Source organism: Hypanus sabinus (genome assembly GCF_030144855.1).
Source record: "Hypanus sabinus isolate sHypSab1 chromosome X1 unlocalized genomic scaffold, sHypSab1.hap1 SUPER_X1_unloc_20, whole genome shotgun sequence".
In the NCBI taxonomy this organism is placed as follows: Eukaryota; Metazoa; Chordata; class Chondrichthyes; order Myliobatiformes; family Dasyatidae; genus Hypanus; species Hypanus sabinus.
Window position 1 is genome coordinate 227,984 of NW_026778969.1, and position 20,191 is coordinate 248,174.

Here is a 20,191-nt window from a genome sequence, read left to right on the forward strand (position 1 = left end):
AGTATTGACTATAACCAGCGTTTTGATAACAGACTCAGCCATCTTCATCAGGGATGATCTGTGATTTGATGATCTGCATTCTGTGCTTCTCGCTCGATTTTTTTCGCTGGTTGCGGGATTTGTTCTTTTTTTTGCACGTGGGGGGTGTTTGATGTTTTCTTTAAACAGCTTCCATGGTGTTTCTTTGTAGGAAAACCAGTCTCAGGATTGTGTACAGCACACATACTTCGGTAATAAATGTACTTTGAATCTTTACAAACAAAACCACAGCTCAATACTGTTGAATACAATTAATAGAGAAAAAAATTCTATATTATTGCAAATGTCAAGGCAGTCTACTACAATAGCAAAATGTCAATATAATAACTACTAAAAGTATGGTGTTAATAAAGGGATGGGACGGTAGCGTAGTGGTTAGCACAACGCTTTACAGTACCAGCGGCCTGGGTTCAATTCCCGCTGCTGCCTGTGAGGAGTTTCTACGTTCTCCCCGTGACCTCCGGGTGCTCCAGTTTCCACCCACAGTCCAAAGACGTACAGTTGGTCCATTGTAAATTGTCCCACGAGTAGGCTCGGGTTAAATAGGGGAGAATGCTGGGTGGTGCGGCTTATTCCATGCTGTATCTCAATAAATTAAAAATAAAATATATAATTATTATATACACTCGGTGGCCACTTTATTAGGTACACCTGCTCACTAATGCAAATGTCTACTCAGCTAATCATGTAGCAGCAATTCAATGGTCAAGAGCGTCAGTTGTTGTTCAGACCAAACATCGGAGTAGCGGGCAGGAATCTGATCTCAGTGACTTTGAAGGTGGGATGATTGTTGGTGCCAGATGGGGTGGTTTGAGTATCTCAGAAACTGCTGATCTCCTGGGATTTTCACACACAACAGTCCCTAGAGTTTAGAGAGAATGGTGCAAAAAAAACAACCAGTGAGCAGCAGTTCTGTGGATGAAAGTGCTTTATTAATGAGAGAGGTCAGAGGAGAATGGGCAGACTGGTTCGAGCTGGCAGGAACTCAAATAACCCGACGTTACAACAGTGGTGTGCAGAAGAACATCTCTGAATGCACAACATGTTGAACCTTGAAGCCGATGGGCTACAGCAGCAGGAGACCATGAACATACACTCAGTGGCCACTTTATCAGGAGGTGCCCAATAAAGATGCCACTGGGAGTACAGCATGTCAGTAATGATAAACCCAATTCTGATTCTGAATGCAACATCTCCCTCAGCTAGAAAGACCTGGGACTTCCTGTCCATTACATGACATTGGAGCAAGATTCTTGTCTGAACACTACAGTTGCTTGGACTGATTTTCTTCCCTCTTCCCCCCCCCCCCACCCACCTTCCCCCTCAGCTGGTCTCACCTATCACCTTCCAGCTTGTCCTCCTCCCCCTCCCCCACCTTCTTATTCTGGCATATGCTCCCCTCCTTTCCAGTTCTGATGAAGTGTCTCGGTCCAAAACCTCAACCGCTTATTGATTTCCAAAGGTACTCCCTGACCTGCGGAGTTCCTCCAGCATTGTGTGTGTGTGTGTGTGTGTGTGTGTGTTGCTCCGGATTTCCAGCATCTGCAGAATCTCGTGTTTGTCATTCTTTGGCTATGTACATATAGTTTTTCATAACCTCTATCGTATTTCTCTATTTTCCTGCCAGAAAGTGAACCTCAAAGTAGTGCATGGTACTTGGATAATAAATGTTTCGTTAAATATACCCCAGGTCACTAATGCTACTTTTCCTACACATTCAGCTCCCAGAGCCCACAACACCGAAGTTCAAAGTTCAAAACAAATTTATGATTAAAGTATACATACAGTACTGTGCAAAAGACCCAGGCACATATATATAGATCGGGTGCCTAAGACTTTTGCACAGGACTGTAGTAATTTTATGTATTTCACTGTACTGCTGCCACAACAAAACAAATTTCATGACGTGTGAGTGATGATAAACCCGATTCTGATCTGGGTCTCTGTTGTGGACTGAGAGTGGGAAGGGGGCAGGGAGAGGGGAATCATGGTTGGGAAAAGGCGAAGAGAGAGGGTAAGGGAGAGGGAAGCACCAGAGAGACAGTCTGTAATGATCAATAAACTGATTGTTTGGAATCAAATGTCCTTGCCTGGTGTCTCAGGGCTGGGTGTGTCTGCACCCCCCCCCCCCCGGCACTCCTTCACACACCCCTTTTGTGGTGCCCCACTCCTCGCCATTCCCAACATTCTTTGCTCCCGCCAGATTTACAAACCCACTCACCACTCCACATTGACAAATACAGTACTGTTTGCAAAAGTCTTAGGCACCCTAGTTACTTACGTATATGTGCCCAAGACTTCTGTGCAGTTTTGTTTGTCACCTGAGATTCACCTTCTTGCAGGCCTTCAGTAAGTACAAAGAAGTGATAAATAAACAATAAATATTGAGAACATGAGATTCGTATGTTTCCGGTGCTGAACTCCTGGTTTGATATTCTTCGTGTTCACTCGCTTTTTGCCATTTATGCAATTTGTTTGTTTTCTGCACATTTGATGCTTCCATGGTGCCTCTTTGTTTTGTGGCTGTCTGTGGGAGAAGGAATCTCAGAGTTGCATTGTGTACACATTCTTTGATAATAAAGGTACTTTGAATCTTTGAAGAGTCCTAGAACAACAATCCATAAGCCAACAACTCAGAATTTCATCAAGTTGTTCTACAAGAAATGGATCTAGTATTGCAAGGGCAAGGTAAACAGTCATAGCCAGATATCCTGCTTTTGTACAAATTATCTACATTGATTTTTCTAACTTCGGCAATGTTCCCCCTCCCTTTTCCCTCCTCTTCCATCCCCCCCCTCTGGCTCCCCTCCTACCCCTTCCCTTCTCCTCAGCTTCCTATCACCTCCTTCTGTTTGCTCCCCATTCGCAGAATCTCTGGTGTTTGCAATGTTAGACACACTCAGAGGTAAAAGCAAAGAGCGAAACTTGGACGCAACGTGGATGAAATATTACAACATTTCTGGACAGAAAACTGTTTCAAAAATTAAACCCTGTTGTATATTGGGAATGAGGAAAATTTACAAGGACATTGCTGGGACTGGCAGACCTGAGTTATAAGGAAAGATTGAATAGGCTAGGACTTTATTTCTTGGAACGTAGAAGACTGAGAGGAGATTTGATCGAGATATACTAATTAATGAAGGGTATAGATAGGGTAAATACAAGCAGGCTTTTTCCACTGAGGTTGGGTGAAACTACAACCAGAGGTCCTGGGTTAAGGGTGAAAGGTGAAATGTTTAAGGGGAACATGACATTCTTTCTAGAATGTGTTAACTCTTCTTTCTACTCCACACATGCATAATGATGTCACTGTTTTCTCTTGAAAGCACAGGCAGCTGTTTTAGTATTACCAAAGTGAACACATAAGTGCACTGTAACAATAAAAAATAATAGTCAATTGGCACCTGGTTTCAGAGGCATAGATCAAGACTCTTTCTCAAGACCCTCTCCAACCCCACTCACTCTCTCTGCTCCCCTCTTCCAACAGGCAAAAGATGCAAAAGTCAGGGAGCAGATTCAAAAGTTTGAAGTTCCAAGTAAATTTACTATCAAAGTACAGCGCATATGTACATGTCACCATATACAGTACTAGCTTGAGATTCATTTTCTTGCAGGCATTCACAATAGAACAGAGAAATACAACAGAATCAATGAGAAACGACACACAAGACAAACAACCAATGTGCAAGGGACAAATTGTGCAAATATAATAATCATTAATAACAAATAAAAAACATAATACTGAGTTGTAGAGTCCTTGATAGTGAGTCTGTAGGTTGCGGAATCAGTTCAGAGTTGAGGTGAGTGAAGTTATCCATGCTGGTTCAGGAGCCTGATGGATTAAGTCTAACATAGACACACCAGTGGGTACAATCTGGCAATCTTTAGATACAAAGAGAAAATGCAGGAAACACTCAGCACGCAAGGCAGTATGTGTGGAAAGAGGGGGGCTAATTATCATTTGTCAGAAATAATGAAGTTCAAGCATCTGTGGTCTTTTCCCATTTATTGTTAGGTAATAAATAATTTCAATATGTTTAAAGCAAGTCTGTTCAATACAATGTAACAGGAGCATTAAGTAAATATAACAACACTCTAAGAGAAGAATAACAATTTTTACTTTATTGATTTAGAGATACAGTGAGCACAGAATCACATTGCCCAACAACCCACCTTTTTAACCCTAGCTTAATCACAGGACAATTTTCAATGATCAACCAACATACTAACCCAGGGGTTCAGCAGACCCCTTGTTTAATGGCATTGGTCCACAGCATAAGACTAACCAGTATGTCTTTGGACTGGAGGAAGCCCACCTGCTCCTGGGAAGGACGTGCAGCTTCCTTACAGAAGTTATCTCCAAACTCCAGAACAGCCTAGGCTGTAATAGAGTTACCCCAACTGCTATGCTACCATTGTGCCCAACAATATTGATTGGATATCACATCACTGTTAGATATTCTATTCACTTCATCAAGTTAAGGGTACAATATAATAGATTCTTGTTCAAGTGTTGCAACACTATTCCAATTTGGTAAAATTCAGCTAATTTTGAGAAATTGCTAGATACAATAAAAGCCATCATATCAACCTTAGCTACAAGCTAGCAACCCTTTTTCGATATAGTCTATCAACACTGATACAACATGACAACTGTATTAGACAACCTTACTATGTTGTTAGATAAAATAAACACCTCCACCAGCTGCAACATTGTTACATAAAATATGGCAATGTTGTTCAAAATAAAATATTGACATGGTTAGAATATAGCAATATTGTTTGAGATAATAATGTAACACTTATGTATGATTAGCAACATTATTGGTTACAAAATGGAACATTTAGGTACATTTTGGATACTACATAACAGTAATTTATGCAAAATAGTGTCCTGATAAAATAAAGCAAGACTGCATGATTTACAAACACTAGAGTACAAAAACTATTGTACGATTACAGTATAAAACACTGATAAAATTACAAAATGTGATACTCCACAGTGCAATTGAGATACAATACAGCAACATCATCAGATTTTAATATATCAACTTATATTAATAGGATGCAAAAACACATTTTAGCAATTTTGAAGAATTATACTCAGCCCTATAAATACACTAATGCAACAATGAATACTAAATTATAATACCTTGATAAAAAAATAGACTAGCTTTAATGTAATAATCTTGTTAAAAACAATCTGATAACACTTTATGTACCACAGTTGTAACCCTCTTAGTTACAATATGACGATATTGTTAGCTCCAATTTTGCAAGACTAATAAATATTAAACAACAAATCAATGAAGAAAAAAATGTAAAAATTTTAGCACAACTAAAAAAAAATTAAAACTATTGGATATAAAGTACAGTATTCAATAATATATTAGAAACTCATTATCAGAAATTTAGCAGTTGCAGATTTAGAAATAATACTGTAAATTTGTTAGGCAGAATAAAGAATTTTTTAAAATTAGAAATATTTAGTTACAGTTTGCCACACTACCTTCTAGAAGAATGTAACATTATCAGATACAAAATTGTCAGTTACAATGATTTAGCACTGTTAAATGCAAAATAGCTGTATTGTTAGACACACGTATATAGCTAGGGTGCCTAAGACTTTTGCACTGTACTGCTGCTGCAAAAAATAAATGAATTTCATGACATATATGAGTGATGATAAACCTGATTCTGATCTGGGTCTCTGTTGTGGGCTGAGAGTGGGAAGGGGGTGGTAGGGAGAGGGGAATCATGGTTGGGAAAAGGGGAAGGGAGAGGGGAGGGAGCAGGAAGCACCAGAGGGACATTCTGTAATGATCAATAAACGAATTGTTTGGAATCAAATATCCTTGCCTGGTGTCTCCGGGTTGGGTGTGTCTGCACCCCACCCTGACAGGTCTTCGCTGCCACCTGTCCCACACCTCTCCTGCAGCACTCCACCCTCACCAACCTAACTTCCTTTGCTCTTGCCAGATTTACAAACTCGCCCTCCGCTCCGTGATGTCAAATGCAGTACTTGTAAGACCATTATAATCAAATCTACAACACGGTTTGAAGCAAGATTAAACAACAGCTAGTTACAAAGTCAAAGTTCAAAGTAAATTTATTATCAAAGTACATTCTTGTCAATCATATACAAACCCGAGCATCATTTCTGTGCAGGCATTCACAGTATTACAGGGAAATATAATAGAATCAATGAAAACTACACACAAAGACTGACAATCAATGTACAAAAGACAAATTGTGCAAATGCAAAAAAAATGCAAATAATAATAAATATACAAATCAATACTACTGACTACTTTATTAAATGACTAAAATAATTACATTATTAATTCTTCTAAAATAATACAGCATTTTTAGATCCAATATAATAAATACAAATCAGCTTACTGGGTGAAGGCAGTATGAGGAACAGCAATCTGACACGTTAAACACTTGAACAATGAATCAATCAGAATGGAAACATAGCCATAGAGACCACAGTGGTATTGCAGTGTCACACTGGCAAACCAGAGCAAAATTATAATCTTACTGAATTTAATTTTACTCTTTGGTTCTATAACAATTTAAATCTACAAATGGATTATTTTCTTAAACTCACTCCAAAGTTGTCGATGTACCATGTATAAGCCTGTAATCATGAGATATAGGAGCAGAATTAAGCCATTTGTCCCATTGAGGCTGCTCTGCCATTCCATCATGGCTATCATGATGAGGTTGTAACGCTTGGGAGTAGAACCATCCTCCATAGCATTGTTTAATTGAGAAATTAAACCTCAATTGGATTATTTTCTTAAACTCACTCCAAAGATGTTGCTGATTCATCGCGATGATGATGTGGTCTTGGGAGTTAAACCATCCTCCCTACCATCGAGGACATCTTCAAAAGACAATGCCTCAAAAAGGCAGTGTTCATCATTAAGGACACAAATCTCCCAGGAAATGCCCTTTTCCCACTGCGACCATCCAGGAGGAGGTACAGGCTCAAAGTTCAAAGTGTATTTATTACTGATGTATGTATACAAACCTATGGTTCATTGCTTGAGCCTGAAGACACGCGCTCAACATTTTATGAAGTTTCTTTCCCTCCCCCATCAGAACAGTTCATGAACACTACCTCACTACTTTGCTCTCTTTTTGCACTTCTTGTTTATTTTTAATATATTTCTTATTGTAACTTAATAGTAATTTTTTATGAATTGCACTGTAGCGCTGATGCAAAGCAACAAATTTCATGACATGTGTCACTGATAATAAATCTGATTCTAATTTCAAAGTTCAAAGTTAAATGTATTATCAAAGTACATTTATATCACCACATACAACCCTGAGATTCATTTCCTGTGGGCATACTCAGTAAGTCTGTAGAATAATAACCAGAACAGGATCAATGAAAGACTGTCCAACTTGGGCATTCAACCAGAGCGTAGAAGACAACAAACTGTGTAAATACAAAAAGAATGAAATAATAAGCAAGCAATAAATGTGGAGAACATGAGATGAAGAGTCCTGGAAAGTGAGTCCTTTGGTTGTGGGAACATTTCAATGATGGGGAACGTGAAGTTGAGTGAAGTTACCTGATTGAGATTTTGATCTGATTCTGATTTTGATTCTGAACATTTACCTCTGATTTCAACTAGGGTGGGTCTTAGTTGTTCAGATGAAGGTGACAACCTGACTTTTAATTACAAGGATACAGCTTGCCCATCATTCAGAACCTTCCCTCTCACCAAAATTCAGCTTCAGAAACCAACTTCCTCCACAGTAAATAATGATCTTTCTAATTACACATCATCCTCACTGGAAAAACTGTGTTGAGACAACTCTGAGTACCATCCCGTGTAACCTTAAGTGTTTCAGACACTAGACTCAATTCCAGATCCAGCAGATGACCATACGTACTGTGCATTGTAACACCCGGCAGCTCCTATGAATATTCATGGACCCTGGGTATAATTAAGGCAGTACAGTGAACGAAGCAACAAAAATTGGAGCAATGTACAGTCAAAATCATCACGCCATCAAGGACCCCCACCAGGGGCTCCCAACCTTCTTTATACCATGAACCAATACCTTTAAGCCAGGTTGGGAAGCCTCACTCACCACTTAGCTCACGCTCTCTTCTTGCTGCTGCCATCAGGAAGGAGGTACGGGAGCCTCAGGCCCCACACCACCAGGTTCAGGATCAGTAATTACCCCTAAACCATCAGGAAGGAGGTACGGGAGCCTCAGGCCCCACACCACCAGGTTCAGGATCAGTAATTACCCCTAAACCATCAGGAAGGAGGTACGGGAGCCTCAGGCCCCACACCACCAGGTTCAGGAACAGTTATTACCCCTAAACCATCAGGAAGGATGTACAGGAGCCTCAGGACCTACACCATCAGGTTCAGGAACAGGTATTACCCCTCAACCATCAGGAAGGAGGTACAGGAGCCTCAGGCCCCACACCACCAAGTTCAGGAACAGTTATTACCCCTCAGTCATCAGGAAGGAGGTAAGGAGCCTCAGGACACACACCACCATGTTCAGGGACATTTATTACCCCTCAACCATCAGGAAGGAGGTACAGGAGCCTCAGGCCCCACACCACCAGGTTCAGGAACAGTTATTACCCCTCAACCATCAGGAAGGAGGTACAGGAGCCTCAGGCCACACACCACCAGGTTCAGGAACAGTTATTACCCCTCAACCATCAGGAAGGAGGTACAGGAGCCTCAGGACACACACCACCGCCTTCAGGAACAGGTATTACCCCTCAACCATCAGGAAGGAGGTACAGGAGCCTCAGGCCCCACACCACCAGGTTCAGGAACAGTTATTACCCCTCAACCATCAGCTTCCTGAACTAGCATGGATAACTTCACTCACCTCAACAACTCTGAACTGATTCCACAACCCTACAAACTTACTTTCAAAGATGCCACAACATGTTCTCAGTATTATTTATTTACTTTTTTAACTATTTGCATGATTTGTCTTACAGTCTTTGTTTACACAGTTTTTCACAAATTCTATTACATTTTTCCTGTAAATGCCTGAATGCCAATGTAGTGTGGTGACATTTACGTATTTTTATAATAAATTCACTTCACACTTTCATTTTTTTCTGCACCTGCTCCAGGAATATTTAACTCATTCTATGCAATAAAAATAAATTCTTTGTGAGTTTGACTTTCTGAGATATCGAGAACGAAGTCTACAGTAACCTTAAAATGAACAATGTAAATTATCCTTCTCTCCATAATATTTTGCTTAATGCACTGATTAATGTACCAATATTCTTTGTGTATTTTGGACAGACAATCCTTACATTTTTAACAAGTTTTCAACCCATAAAATGATTCAACGAAGTAGATTTAAATATAATTATATTTTCTTAAAGGGGATATTATTATTTAAGCTATTAGGAACTTATTTAGGGCTTTTAAATAATTCAGTAATGCCTCAAGAACATCAAGGTAACATGATGTTGGACAATGTAATGTCTATATCCAACTAAACTGTGACAAATAGCCTGCAGGAACATTATATTTTTTTAAATATGGGTTGTGACTTCAGAGCTAATGTAATGGGGTACAATATTGATAGATGCAGAAGATTACTAGGACAAGTTAGATGAGCTCAGCCTAATTAATTATACAAGGAAGAATGCTGTGTGCTTCGTCAGAAACAATAAACCGCTTGAAAAAGAATTATGGCTCTAAATACAATTTGTAATTTCAGTTAAGTTAAAAGACAACCTTGATGGGAAAATGGATGGAATTTTGGAATATGATTCCTAAAAATTCTAGAATCCCATATATTTAGTTCAACTAAATTTGGCTTACTAAGTCATTGAAACCCAGAGCTCTGTTAACTGATCCCTGCCTATCACATTAACTTCAGTGCTGTGTTGGGACTGTCCAAATGTCATTACTGTAGATTCCTTATCAGTGTTGCTTTAAAAACAAAGTGTCAGGACAATACTTGCTCCTCAAGACTGTTCTCTGGTCTTGGGTCTTAAAGGGATTGCTGGCTAACTGAAACCAATCCCTTTAACTGGAACTAATTCAGATGAGAAATAACTCAGGCATGTATTGAGGAGTCTATGAGTCCAAGGAATCTCTCTCTCAATGGCTAAACATCAAAAGTTCAAAGTAAATTTATTAGCAAAGTAGGTACATGTCACCATATACTACCTTGAAATTCATTGTCTTACGAGCATTTACAATAGATACAAAAATCACAATGAAATCAGTAAATTAAAAATGTCACAAAAACAAAGACGGACAAAAATACACAAAAGACAACAAACAGTGCAAATACAAAAAGAAAAACTAATAATAATGAATAATATTGAGAATGAGTTGTAGAATCTTTGAAAGTGTGTCAGTTGTGGATTCATTTCAGGACAGTGAGACATGCATTGCAGGCTCATTGAAAGGGTTGTGGAGAGTGAAATTACCCACGGTAGCTCAGGAGCCTGATGGTTGAAGGGTAATAACTGATAAACTTCCACAAAGATCACAGCTCACCGCAACTCTTATCGCTTTCTTCCCAAATTTTTCATAAACAGCCTCCAGCAGTTGCTGTGGAAAACCCAGTTCCCTCACCATTCACTAAACCCTGCCATCAATATTACAAAATTACATCGGGAATGCCTTGAACACTAAGAAACTGTGTGAAGGTTTCTGTGCAAACTCTGTGGTCTCTCAGCCCTCCAAATTATCGATGCGCACGTTCAAAGTTGCTATTAAACCTCTCCCTTTCTTCTCTCCTTCCTCTGCCTAACCCAACCCCCCAACAGAGTAACAGAACACTCAAATGACTTGACAAAATGTCTTCCTGTGCCCAACCCCCTCCCCAACTCCCTCTACAACAGTTCAAAGGGTATTCATTATGAACAGTGAGCATATTGACCACTTGATAGTGTTTTCTGGCTCTCTGAAGACCAAAATAAAGGTATCTTTATTACAATGACTGTGTAGCTCAGGGATTTTAAAAACCAAATTGCAACATCTTTCTCCCACGATCTTCCCCTTCCCCAGAGCTACTACCTGACTGATTCACTTCAATTAGACTTTATGACAGTCCTGACACCATCTCTTAACCCCTCCAGCACCAAAGGAGCACATAGATTAGGAATGTTCTGCTTATTGTACTCAAAGGCCACAGGGTTAGGAGGTGACACACTGGAGGCAAACTCCAAGTTACAATGAGAAGTGGGGGCAGGGTGGTAAAAGACACACACACAGAGACAAAAAAAGGGAAGGCTTCAAAGATGCTTTCAGATTCAAAATGCTTTTTCTTTCCACTAGGTTTCACTCTTTACGAGATGCGTAACATTAATTTTCTGCAGGTTTAGAGTGAAAAGGGAGATTTCTGCAGCACAGCTCTGGAATCCATTTAGCAGAGTGTAGGGTCTGGGTCAAAGGTCATGATTGCCTGAATAATAGGGAAGAGGCTCTGCCACCATTTTGTGCTGCAAGTTGGCTGATTTTTTTTATATAGATCACAGATCTTATTTCAATTCCTTTTTGAATGGCAACGTATCTTAAGAAAATAAGCAAAAAAAATCATTCCCACCTTCTTGACAAACAGAAACAGGACTAGTTTGAAGCACGTCAATGGGGAAGACTTTCCATTCATGAAGTCAGAAAATACTAAATCTTGGTGATAAAGAACCCCTCCCACTGTGTGTTTTATATGCAAGGAATTTACCACACGTTTCACATCCAGGAAAGAACTTGAGAAATGGAGGTGCAACAGATTCCAGCCCCACCCCAACAAAACATCTGCACAGTTTGTTGACACTTACAAACACCATTGATGCAAAAGGTTTAAACACGCTTGGTAAAGACACTTCGTCATTTCTGAGATTGGAGTTTTTTGGTCAATGCTCCCTCTCCCAAAGTTCCCATATAAGGCTTTGATTCCTGGCTCAGATACCTAGCAGAGTTAGATCTCTCACTCACTCAAGGAATCACTTAACCCACATAATTGTACGCAGTAGGATCACCCTTGGAGAACGCCCATCAAAATCCTTATTTCCAAACCTCCATGCCTTCATTGCAAGAGATCCTAGTTGTAAATTGAAAGTGAGAATACTAATCAATATTCTTTTTCATTACTGCAGAAACTGGGGCCACTTGTGCAGCCTGCCCCTCCCCCAGCACACTCTACCCCTGCCCCCTCCCCCCATGGAGAATAAAACCCTGGCTGAGATTAGCATAGACCACGAGAAGAATCTGGAACCTTCTGATCTGTTCATCTCAACTAACTGCTCTGGGTGAAGACGTTTAAAAGAGAACTATGTCTTTACAAATGGATCAAGGTTTGCAAATCTTTGCAACAATCATTTCCAAGGCCTTTCTACAGTTTGCTAATTGTCTAATCACCTTGGACCTTAAGATAACTAATTTTATTAGATTTTCTTCAAAATAGCTCAGAAATGACAGTAGCCTCCACTATTAGATATACAGACAATTCCATATATTTTTCTTAAGCAAATCCATAGGTTAATTTAATCTTTTTATGCCATTTTTGGATCATATTCCTCAATACTTCCTCTGCTGAATTTCAAAACTAAAACAAAAATTCCTTCATAACAATTTGCTTTAAACATTCCAACAATGACAAGCATTTCAGGACTTACTATCTGTACCAACCAAGCATTGGCTTAATAAGGTATTTTTGCCATTTCTCATTTTACATAAAAGACATCAGCATATTTTTGCACATCCGCCATTAGACCAAAATTAGCTAGATTTCTACCAGTTGTATTGTCAACAAAAATATTTTATCAGATTTGATGAAACAGTTAAAAATGTAATTTTTCTCATCGAAATGTGTGGCGAGTTCATTTTAAATATTGTGTAAGGATTTTTTTCTTCTCATGTCTCATTTCCAAACTTTGCTAATTTCTATAATTCTTTTTCATGTTAATGGGCATTTAATATTAAAGAGAGACACAGACCAAGGGGTGTGCAGGGTGGGGACAGAAAACAGTATAACGTTTCAGGAATCTCCGCATCAATTCATCACCCCATACCAGACATTGCTGCAACTCCTGTGTGCTGCTGACATTTTGTGGAGTGGGTAAAATTAGGTTGGGAGAAGGGCTTTATCAAGAATGTTCATGTTATCCCCCCAGAAACCAGATAGCTCAATCATTATTTCCGATATTCCAGTCTTTAGTTGAAGTTTCCAGCTCTTAAATTTTTATAAACTTGACACTTCTTTTTTTTAAAATTAACACATTTCCAAGCATTTTGTGACAATTATTTTGAATTAGGTTTTTATAGTAAAAAAACATTTTCTGTACATGATTATAAGGATTAAGTATAGTTCTGTGTTTCTGAGGCTAGCTTCATCAAGATTTCCCAAACATGTTAAACCCATTATCAAAATTATTTGTTCTTTTTAAAAAAGCATATAATTTGAAATGAATGTATTGTTACATAGCGTATTTACTGAACAAAAGTGGCCTAAATTAAACAATGTTAAAGTTTTAAAAGTGAAATTGTATGCAAATAATTGACGTGGGGCAAATTAAGTCATTCAGTCTAATCTCCAAGCTAAAATGTTATTGTTAAGCATTTAAAGAAATTAACTCTACCTTGATTAAAGCCAAAATATAATTTCCAAAATTATATAAAGCTATTTTAACTTTATTTTGTTACATAGAATCAGATATACCAGGAGAAATAAACTTGAGATGGGCTTTCTTTTGGAATTTTTTCATGATATAAAAATTGACATCAGCTTTTTAAATAACTTATTTGCAGAAGTTTATTTACTAAACTTTCTTACAAGTTTGTAATGGAGATGAAACCAATTTTTCATTTCAGTAAATGGATGAACAATACACTAGCCACCTGGATGATATTATTGATTTTAATTAATCTTTCAGATGGATTTCAACATTTTATAACTCCGCAATATTTTCCACATATTTCCCAATTAAAACGCTACTTAAACTCCCATCCAACTTTACCACCTTGGTAGGATTTTTTGGAACTTTTGGGATTTCATGGCACAATTTCCACTAAAAGTATCCAAGCTCTGTTTTATATATGTAAAACCACAAAGCCACAATATCAAAATAAAAATACTCTGCTCACAGTCTACACAGTTAACTCGTCAATTGCCATTTTGAGAGTAATCAGTAAACACAGTTATCTAGAATAAAGTGGCCATTTTTTTAAATTTATGATCAAAGATTGTTATTATGGAAATTGGTTATTGTTTTGGTCTGTGGAGAATTTAAACTAGCTCTCAGAAGTTACAAGTTCTATTTAAACTTTCTTTGAAAATAACGCCAGACACGGTCTGGGCATTTTTATGCTTTATAGTTAGTAATTAACATTAGCTATAAAGTACAAATCAACCTGCTTTAAATACTAAGATAAACATCGAGAACAACAACCTAATTTTATCTCAACTAGGAACTAGTTTTCCCACTGGAACATTTGCATTGGATAATCGAATCAAGTGAAGTTATTTTTTTAATATTTTGTTTTGAAACTAGTACTTGTTTTCTGGCGTTTATAGGCCAACTTTTTCCAGTATTCTATCACACGGGCATAACCCAGTTTACCAGATTAACCACAAAATGTAATTTCATTTTAAAAATCACACACTCATATCAACAAGAAGTGAAGGAAGAAATTACACACACACAAAGGTTTGAAGCCTCAACAATCACTGATTCTAACAGTTCTATCAGTAGCTCAGTCCAGACTCGGGCGCACATTACATCACCCATCACTTTAGGGAAAACATTTAGGCTGCTCATTGTTCCTGACTGAGACTTTAATGAAAGTTCGTTTTAATAGAGACATCCCGTTCTGAAAAGAGGACGCATGCAAAAAAATCTGACTGATTAGAATTCGTTAAGCGATCGCACACACAAGCCAAGGTACGGACAGGAAATGGCAACATATTCGTGAAGTGCTAAATCAAAGAGGGATATAGCGTGTCCCGTGTCGCTTTGTGGACAGAGCTGCGAACGCTCAGTGTTTTTACGAGTTCTTCCAGCTCATTTCCACAACCGTTCAGCGCGACCGCAGTTCCCGCGATCGCATTCGAGTCATTGGGGCTTGAACCTAAGGCAACGTTTTGATGTGATGCCTTCGAGCGTTTTACAAGGAGTGGGGGCAACCGTCTGCCCTTTCCCCATTCTCAACTCGGGAGCTTTGAAAGAAGCATTGAGAACTTTAAACCTGCACAACACTAGGGTCGCTTCCTCCGCACCGTTGGACACAACATGCACTCGCTGCTTTCGCCTTTCTCCCAAGTTAACATCGCTACAACGTCACATTTCGAGGAAACAATTAATTTAAAATATAAACCACTCTGCAGTAACAAAACATTCAATCAAGGTTCATAAATAAGTCACCAAATCATTTTACACAACTCTCCAAACAATTCCAGTTAAAAGATAAATCCATAGAAGCTACCTTTGTCTTTTGGGCACAGAATGTTCCACTTCAATGTGTTTTCCATGAAGTTCTACTTTACCTGTAAGCAAATTGTATATTTTATTATTTTTAATACGCTCAGATTGTGTCCAACGGCGCTGTCACCCAGAGAAAGGGAAATTAAACACTAGGGTGAAAATTGGGTGTGGGGTGTCTGTTTTCGTCCCATTGTGTTTATTAGAATTGTGCGAGCGTAAATAATGTCTTCACATTGTGTTTTTGTTCTTCAGGCACGTAATTGTGAGAAATTTCGCTCCTAACAAGTTACCGAAGGTGTTTCATAGGAGAGATGACTGCAGTGCATTTCCTGTACAAACGTAACCATGGCAAAGTTACATATTCTTAAATGGTTCGAATTGTTATGTGAAATTTACAACGATCAGCATGGCCGACCTCCGCTCGGTCCGTGCCCCATCGTACACTCAGTGTTAAATTTCAAGATTAATTCTGAGAGGTGAGGGGGAGGGGGGTTTGGGGCTTCGAGGCGTTGATTTAGACCGGCCGCGTGTTGGGGCAAATGGAGCAGCAGCACTGCCGGCTGGAACGAGGTGCAGGGGATGCAAACTGCAAACGTGGTATTATTGCGGAGCCTTGCATATGATGGCCTACTATCATAGAGAGGGGGGAAGTCCCAACGCCGAGAGATACCCAGACCTAAATGGGGAGCGAGGGGTGGGGGGAAGAGTCCCTCACCACAACCGTGTCGCTGAACCGCCATCTAAAAGTGCGGATTTGAAAATTGATCTGATGCTGAAACGCCGCGTGTGTTGGATGTAATTAACTGAGAACCTGTAAACCTCCAAAAATATAAACCACGAAAGAGAGGGAGAGAATTGGCCTTGCACACTCCCCATCCCTCACCCCCTTCGCATCTGTATATTAATTACAGAACTATATAAAATCAGTAAGGACGATTGCACCGTTAACGTGTTTGTGAAGAATCAAAAGCCATTGCAATCGTGCCGCGCCTGAACGCCTCGGCCATTATAGGAACACGGTCTACCCAGGGCTCGGCGTACACAAGTCGGGCTCAAAACTCTTCCGTCTATATTGTTTGAAATCGCTTACCGGATAAGGTGTCGATGGCTTTAATTGCCCAGTTCTCGTCCGGGCAGTCTACAAATGCATAGCCCGTTTTTAGCAGGAATTGTCCAGTATACGGAATCTTCCAGTCCTTGAAGACACTCTCTAACTCTGGCACGGTCACACTTTCACTCAAATTCCCGATGTATAGCTTATTCATTCTGGCTTGTTTTGTTTTTTCTTGTTGGGTTTTAAAGCAAAGAGCAAAAAAAAAGATAACAAGCGGCACCTTCAATAATGATCACTCGGCCTGAAGAAAGCACCGATAATAAAGATGGTCAAGAGGATCTCGAAGGGGAGGGGAAGGGGAATTAAAAAAGTGTTAGCCGGAACTCGGGACTTGTGGAACGGTATGGCGGGCTGTGGTGAGCTGCCTTCTTCCCCCCTAACCAAACCCCGTGCAGTCCGCCTGAAAATGTCACAGGACGCCCGTGCTGGCGCCGCCTCCAAATAAAATCGACCTTAAAAAATGACTGAAATATTTGCCTGGGAGAAAAATCCACGTGGTTTCCCCATGGCCAGCCCCTCACGTGTAAAGATAGCGTCAGTTTCACACACACACAAACCTTTCCCCTCTTACCCATCCACACAGACACACACAATCACTCACTCACACTCACACACAATCACTCACTCGCACTCACACACACACACTCACTCACACTCACACACACACACACACACACACCCACACACACTCACTCACTCACTCATACACACACACAAATCCCCAGAGTCCTTTGTTATAGATCGGGAGCCCCTAGCTCCCGGGCGGGCGGTAGCGCATTCAGAGCGGGCTGTAATGTTGATGAGTTCTCCCCCCGCGCTGGAGGACCTTTACTACGGTTTCCTTTAATTATATTTCTGAATGAGCGTCTCCTGGGTGGTGACGGTTACTCTATTTTTCCCTTTTTTTCAATGAGTTAAAGCTATCTATCTGGCGCCAAAGCCCCTTTTTCTGTGGTGCTGTTTCCTGCAGATGAGAACCTGGGTCCCAGAGGGGAGGGGAGAAGAACAGCGTGCGGGGAGAGGGTAGTCGCGTTCGGGGCTTTTGTCAGTGAAACGAAAGCCCGCTTTCGTTCGCCAAGAGTAGGAACTTGTCCACCGCCCCTCCCCTTTCATGCCCACCCTCTCAAACACTCTTAAAACAGGCAAACTCCTCCGGTGGGCAGCGGTAGGGAAACAGTTCAGAGTTTGACACTAGCGCTAACTTTCCAAGAAATCTCTCACTCCCAGCGCAGTCCGCCGATGGCCCGGTGACCAAGCATGCGTCGGGAACACTTCTGATGATTTTTTTGGTGGGGTGGGGTGGGGTGGGGGGACACAAGACGATTGGCGGGGACACGTTCAAGATCTTTTTCTTCGGAGGGGAACAGACTGGAATTGACGAAAGATTGTCCATAAAACACAATTAGCTTTGGTCTGAACGCGAGGTCGGTGAATCAGGGTCACCTGAGCTGCGAAACTCAAACAGATGCAAACTACTTCTTTTTAACCCCGATGTGGTTATAATAGCGGGATTAAATGGAAGGTTTTACACATTGAACAAATTCCGTAGATCGAAAGCATCTCAGATCTTGCACCAACAGGCAAGAACTCATCATTACAGTTTAGGAACATTGAGCAATTTGCACTAAAATTCTGATTTTTTTACTAATCGTAAAGAAGTGTAAAATTTATTTTAAAATTGTATATTATCTAGTGAACACTGCTTCTATGGTGCCTGTGATGCAGTTCATCAATGCCCCCATGCGTGCGGCCGCAAACTCCATTTTGTTTCTGTTCTTGCACTGTGCTAATTTCACAACCGACAGAATGTACTAATTTTCAACGACTGTACATCTTAGTATTTGCACAGTCTGTCTTCTTTTGCACACTGGTTGTTTGTGTGTAGTTTTTCATTGATTTTGTTGCTTTTCTTCGTCCTACCCTGAATGCCTGCAAGAAATTGAATCTCGGGGTGACGTATACTGTACACACTTTGATAATAAATTTACTTCGAACTTTGACTTTCACCTTGTACTGGGTGTTTGATCCGGGTGCAGGTCGATGGGAAAAGGCAGTTTAAATGGTTCGGCACGGACTAAAAGGACCGAATAGCCCGTTTCTGTTCAATACCCTATAGTGTCGGTTTAAAAAAAACACAGAAAATGGTCATAGATGCGGGTTCGTTTTCAACATTTAAGAGAAATTTGGTTAAGTACATGGATGGGAGGGGTGTGCAGGGATATGGTCCGGGTGCAGATTCGATTAGGGCTATGCAGAATAACAGTTCGCCACGGACTAGATGGGCCGAAGGGCCAGTTTCTGCGCTGACAGGCTGTGAGGGAAGACTTGGAGTTCAAACTTCCCGTTCGATGACTTTTTTATCAACCAGGTCAGGTCGGTTTCGACCTCGCGCGCACACGCCTTTCTCCCGAAAGATGATCAACTTGAAACAGATTGATTCTCCGCAGATGCTGCTCGATCTACTGTTTCTTTCCAACATTTCAGATCTACCGCAGACGCGACTTTTTTTTTTCGCTTTCAAAGTTAAGAAAGTTCGTTTACCGAAACAATTTAGAAACATTTTTTTTTCTTTTAACAAACGTGTCAGTGATTTCGTGGGACGGAAGTGTCGGCGTCAGTTAGAGGGAGCGCGGGTGGAAATGAGCGTCTCCACCATCCCGGACATATACCAAAAGCACTGCATTCGCAGAACCCTCGGCATTGTCAATGAGCCCTCCCACCCGTCCCACAATCTCTCTGACAGCTTCTTCCCCCAAGGCTGTGAGACTTTGAATACACCACGCAGTATACTTTATTTCCAGGAGTGCCAGTAACAGTAATACAGTTGTATATTTAAATATATGTCATATATGTACTTTATGTTAACGTGTATTTTTACAGAATACTTTTGTTAGCTGTTGTGCCGTGTGTGACTGGATGTACTGTGTTTTGCATCTTGGCGCCAGAGGAACAACGTTTCGTTTATGGTTGAAAGTCAATAAACTTGAACTTGGACTTAGTCTACGGGCAAGCAGTTTTACACGATTGTTCATGAAACTGAATCATTCATATATTCGTATGTTTTACATTTTAGATGCTATCATTTAAAATATAATACATTCACCGGGACAGGGAATGAAAATGGAAAACTCCACCTGACTTTGTGCCCTTTGGTAGGTTAAAGACACGAAGCAATGGGTGGAACGAAGTGGGACGAGTCTAAGACTAGAGGACACAGCCTCGGAATAAAAGGCTGCTCCTTCGAACGAAGGAGGAATTTCCTTAGCCAGAGGGTGGTGAATCTGTGGAATTCATGGCCCCGGACAGCTGTGGGGGTAGATAGGCTGTTGATTAGTAAAGGCTGCTGAACCAGCGTGGATAACTTCACTCTCCCCAACTCTGAACGCATTCTATAATTCATGGTCTCACTATCATTACTTATTATTTTATTATTATCATCATTCTATTTATTATTAACTAATAGCTTTTATTTGTTGTTATATAGTTTTTTTATTGTTCTATTTGCACAATTTGTTGTCTTTTGCAGATTAGTCGCTTTCCCATCTTTGTGGTGTGTAATGTTTCAGTGATTCTATTGTGTTTCT

At 40.2% G+C, this 20,191-nt stretch overlaps 1 protein-coding gene across 1 annotated transcript in view; it reads right to left on the minus strand.

Annotated features, from left to right (window-relative positions):
• The window catches only part of LOC132385637 (insulin-like growth factor 2 mRNA-binding protein 3), a 214,557-nt gene extending 197,566 nt beyond the window's left edge, over window positions 1-16,991 (minus strand). Inside the window, exons 1-2 of the mRNA XM_059957822.1 lie at window positions 16,584-16,991; window positions 15,495-15,555 (exon numbers count right to left, since the gene is read on the minus strand). Of these exons, the coding sequence (XP_059813805.1) occupies window positions 15,495-15,555; window positions 16,584-16,758 (236 nt within the window). The 5' untranslated portion in view covers window positions 16,759-16,991. The remainder of the gene's footprint in view (window positions 1-15,494; window positions 15,556-16,583) is intronic.
• Window positions 16,992-20,191: the final 3,200 nt, after the last annotated feature.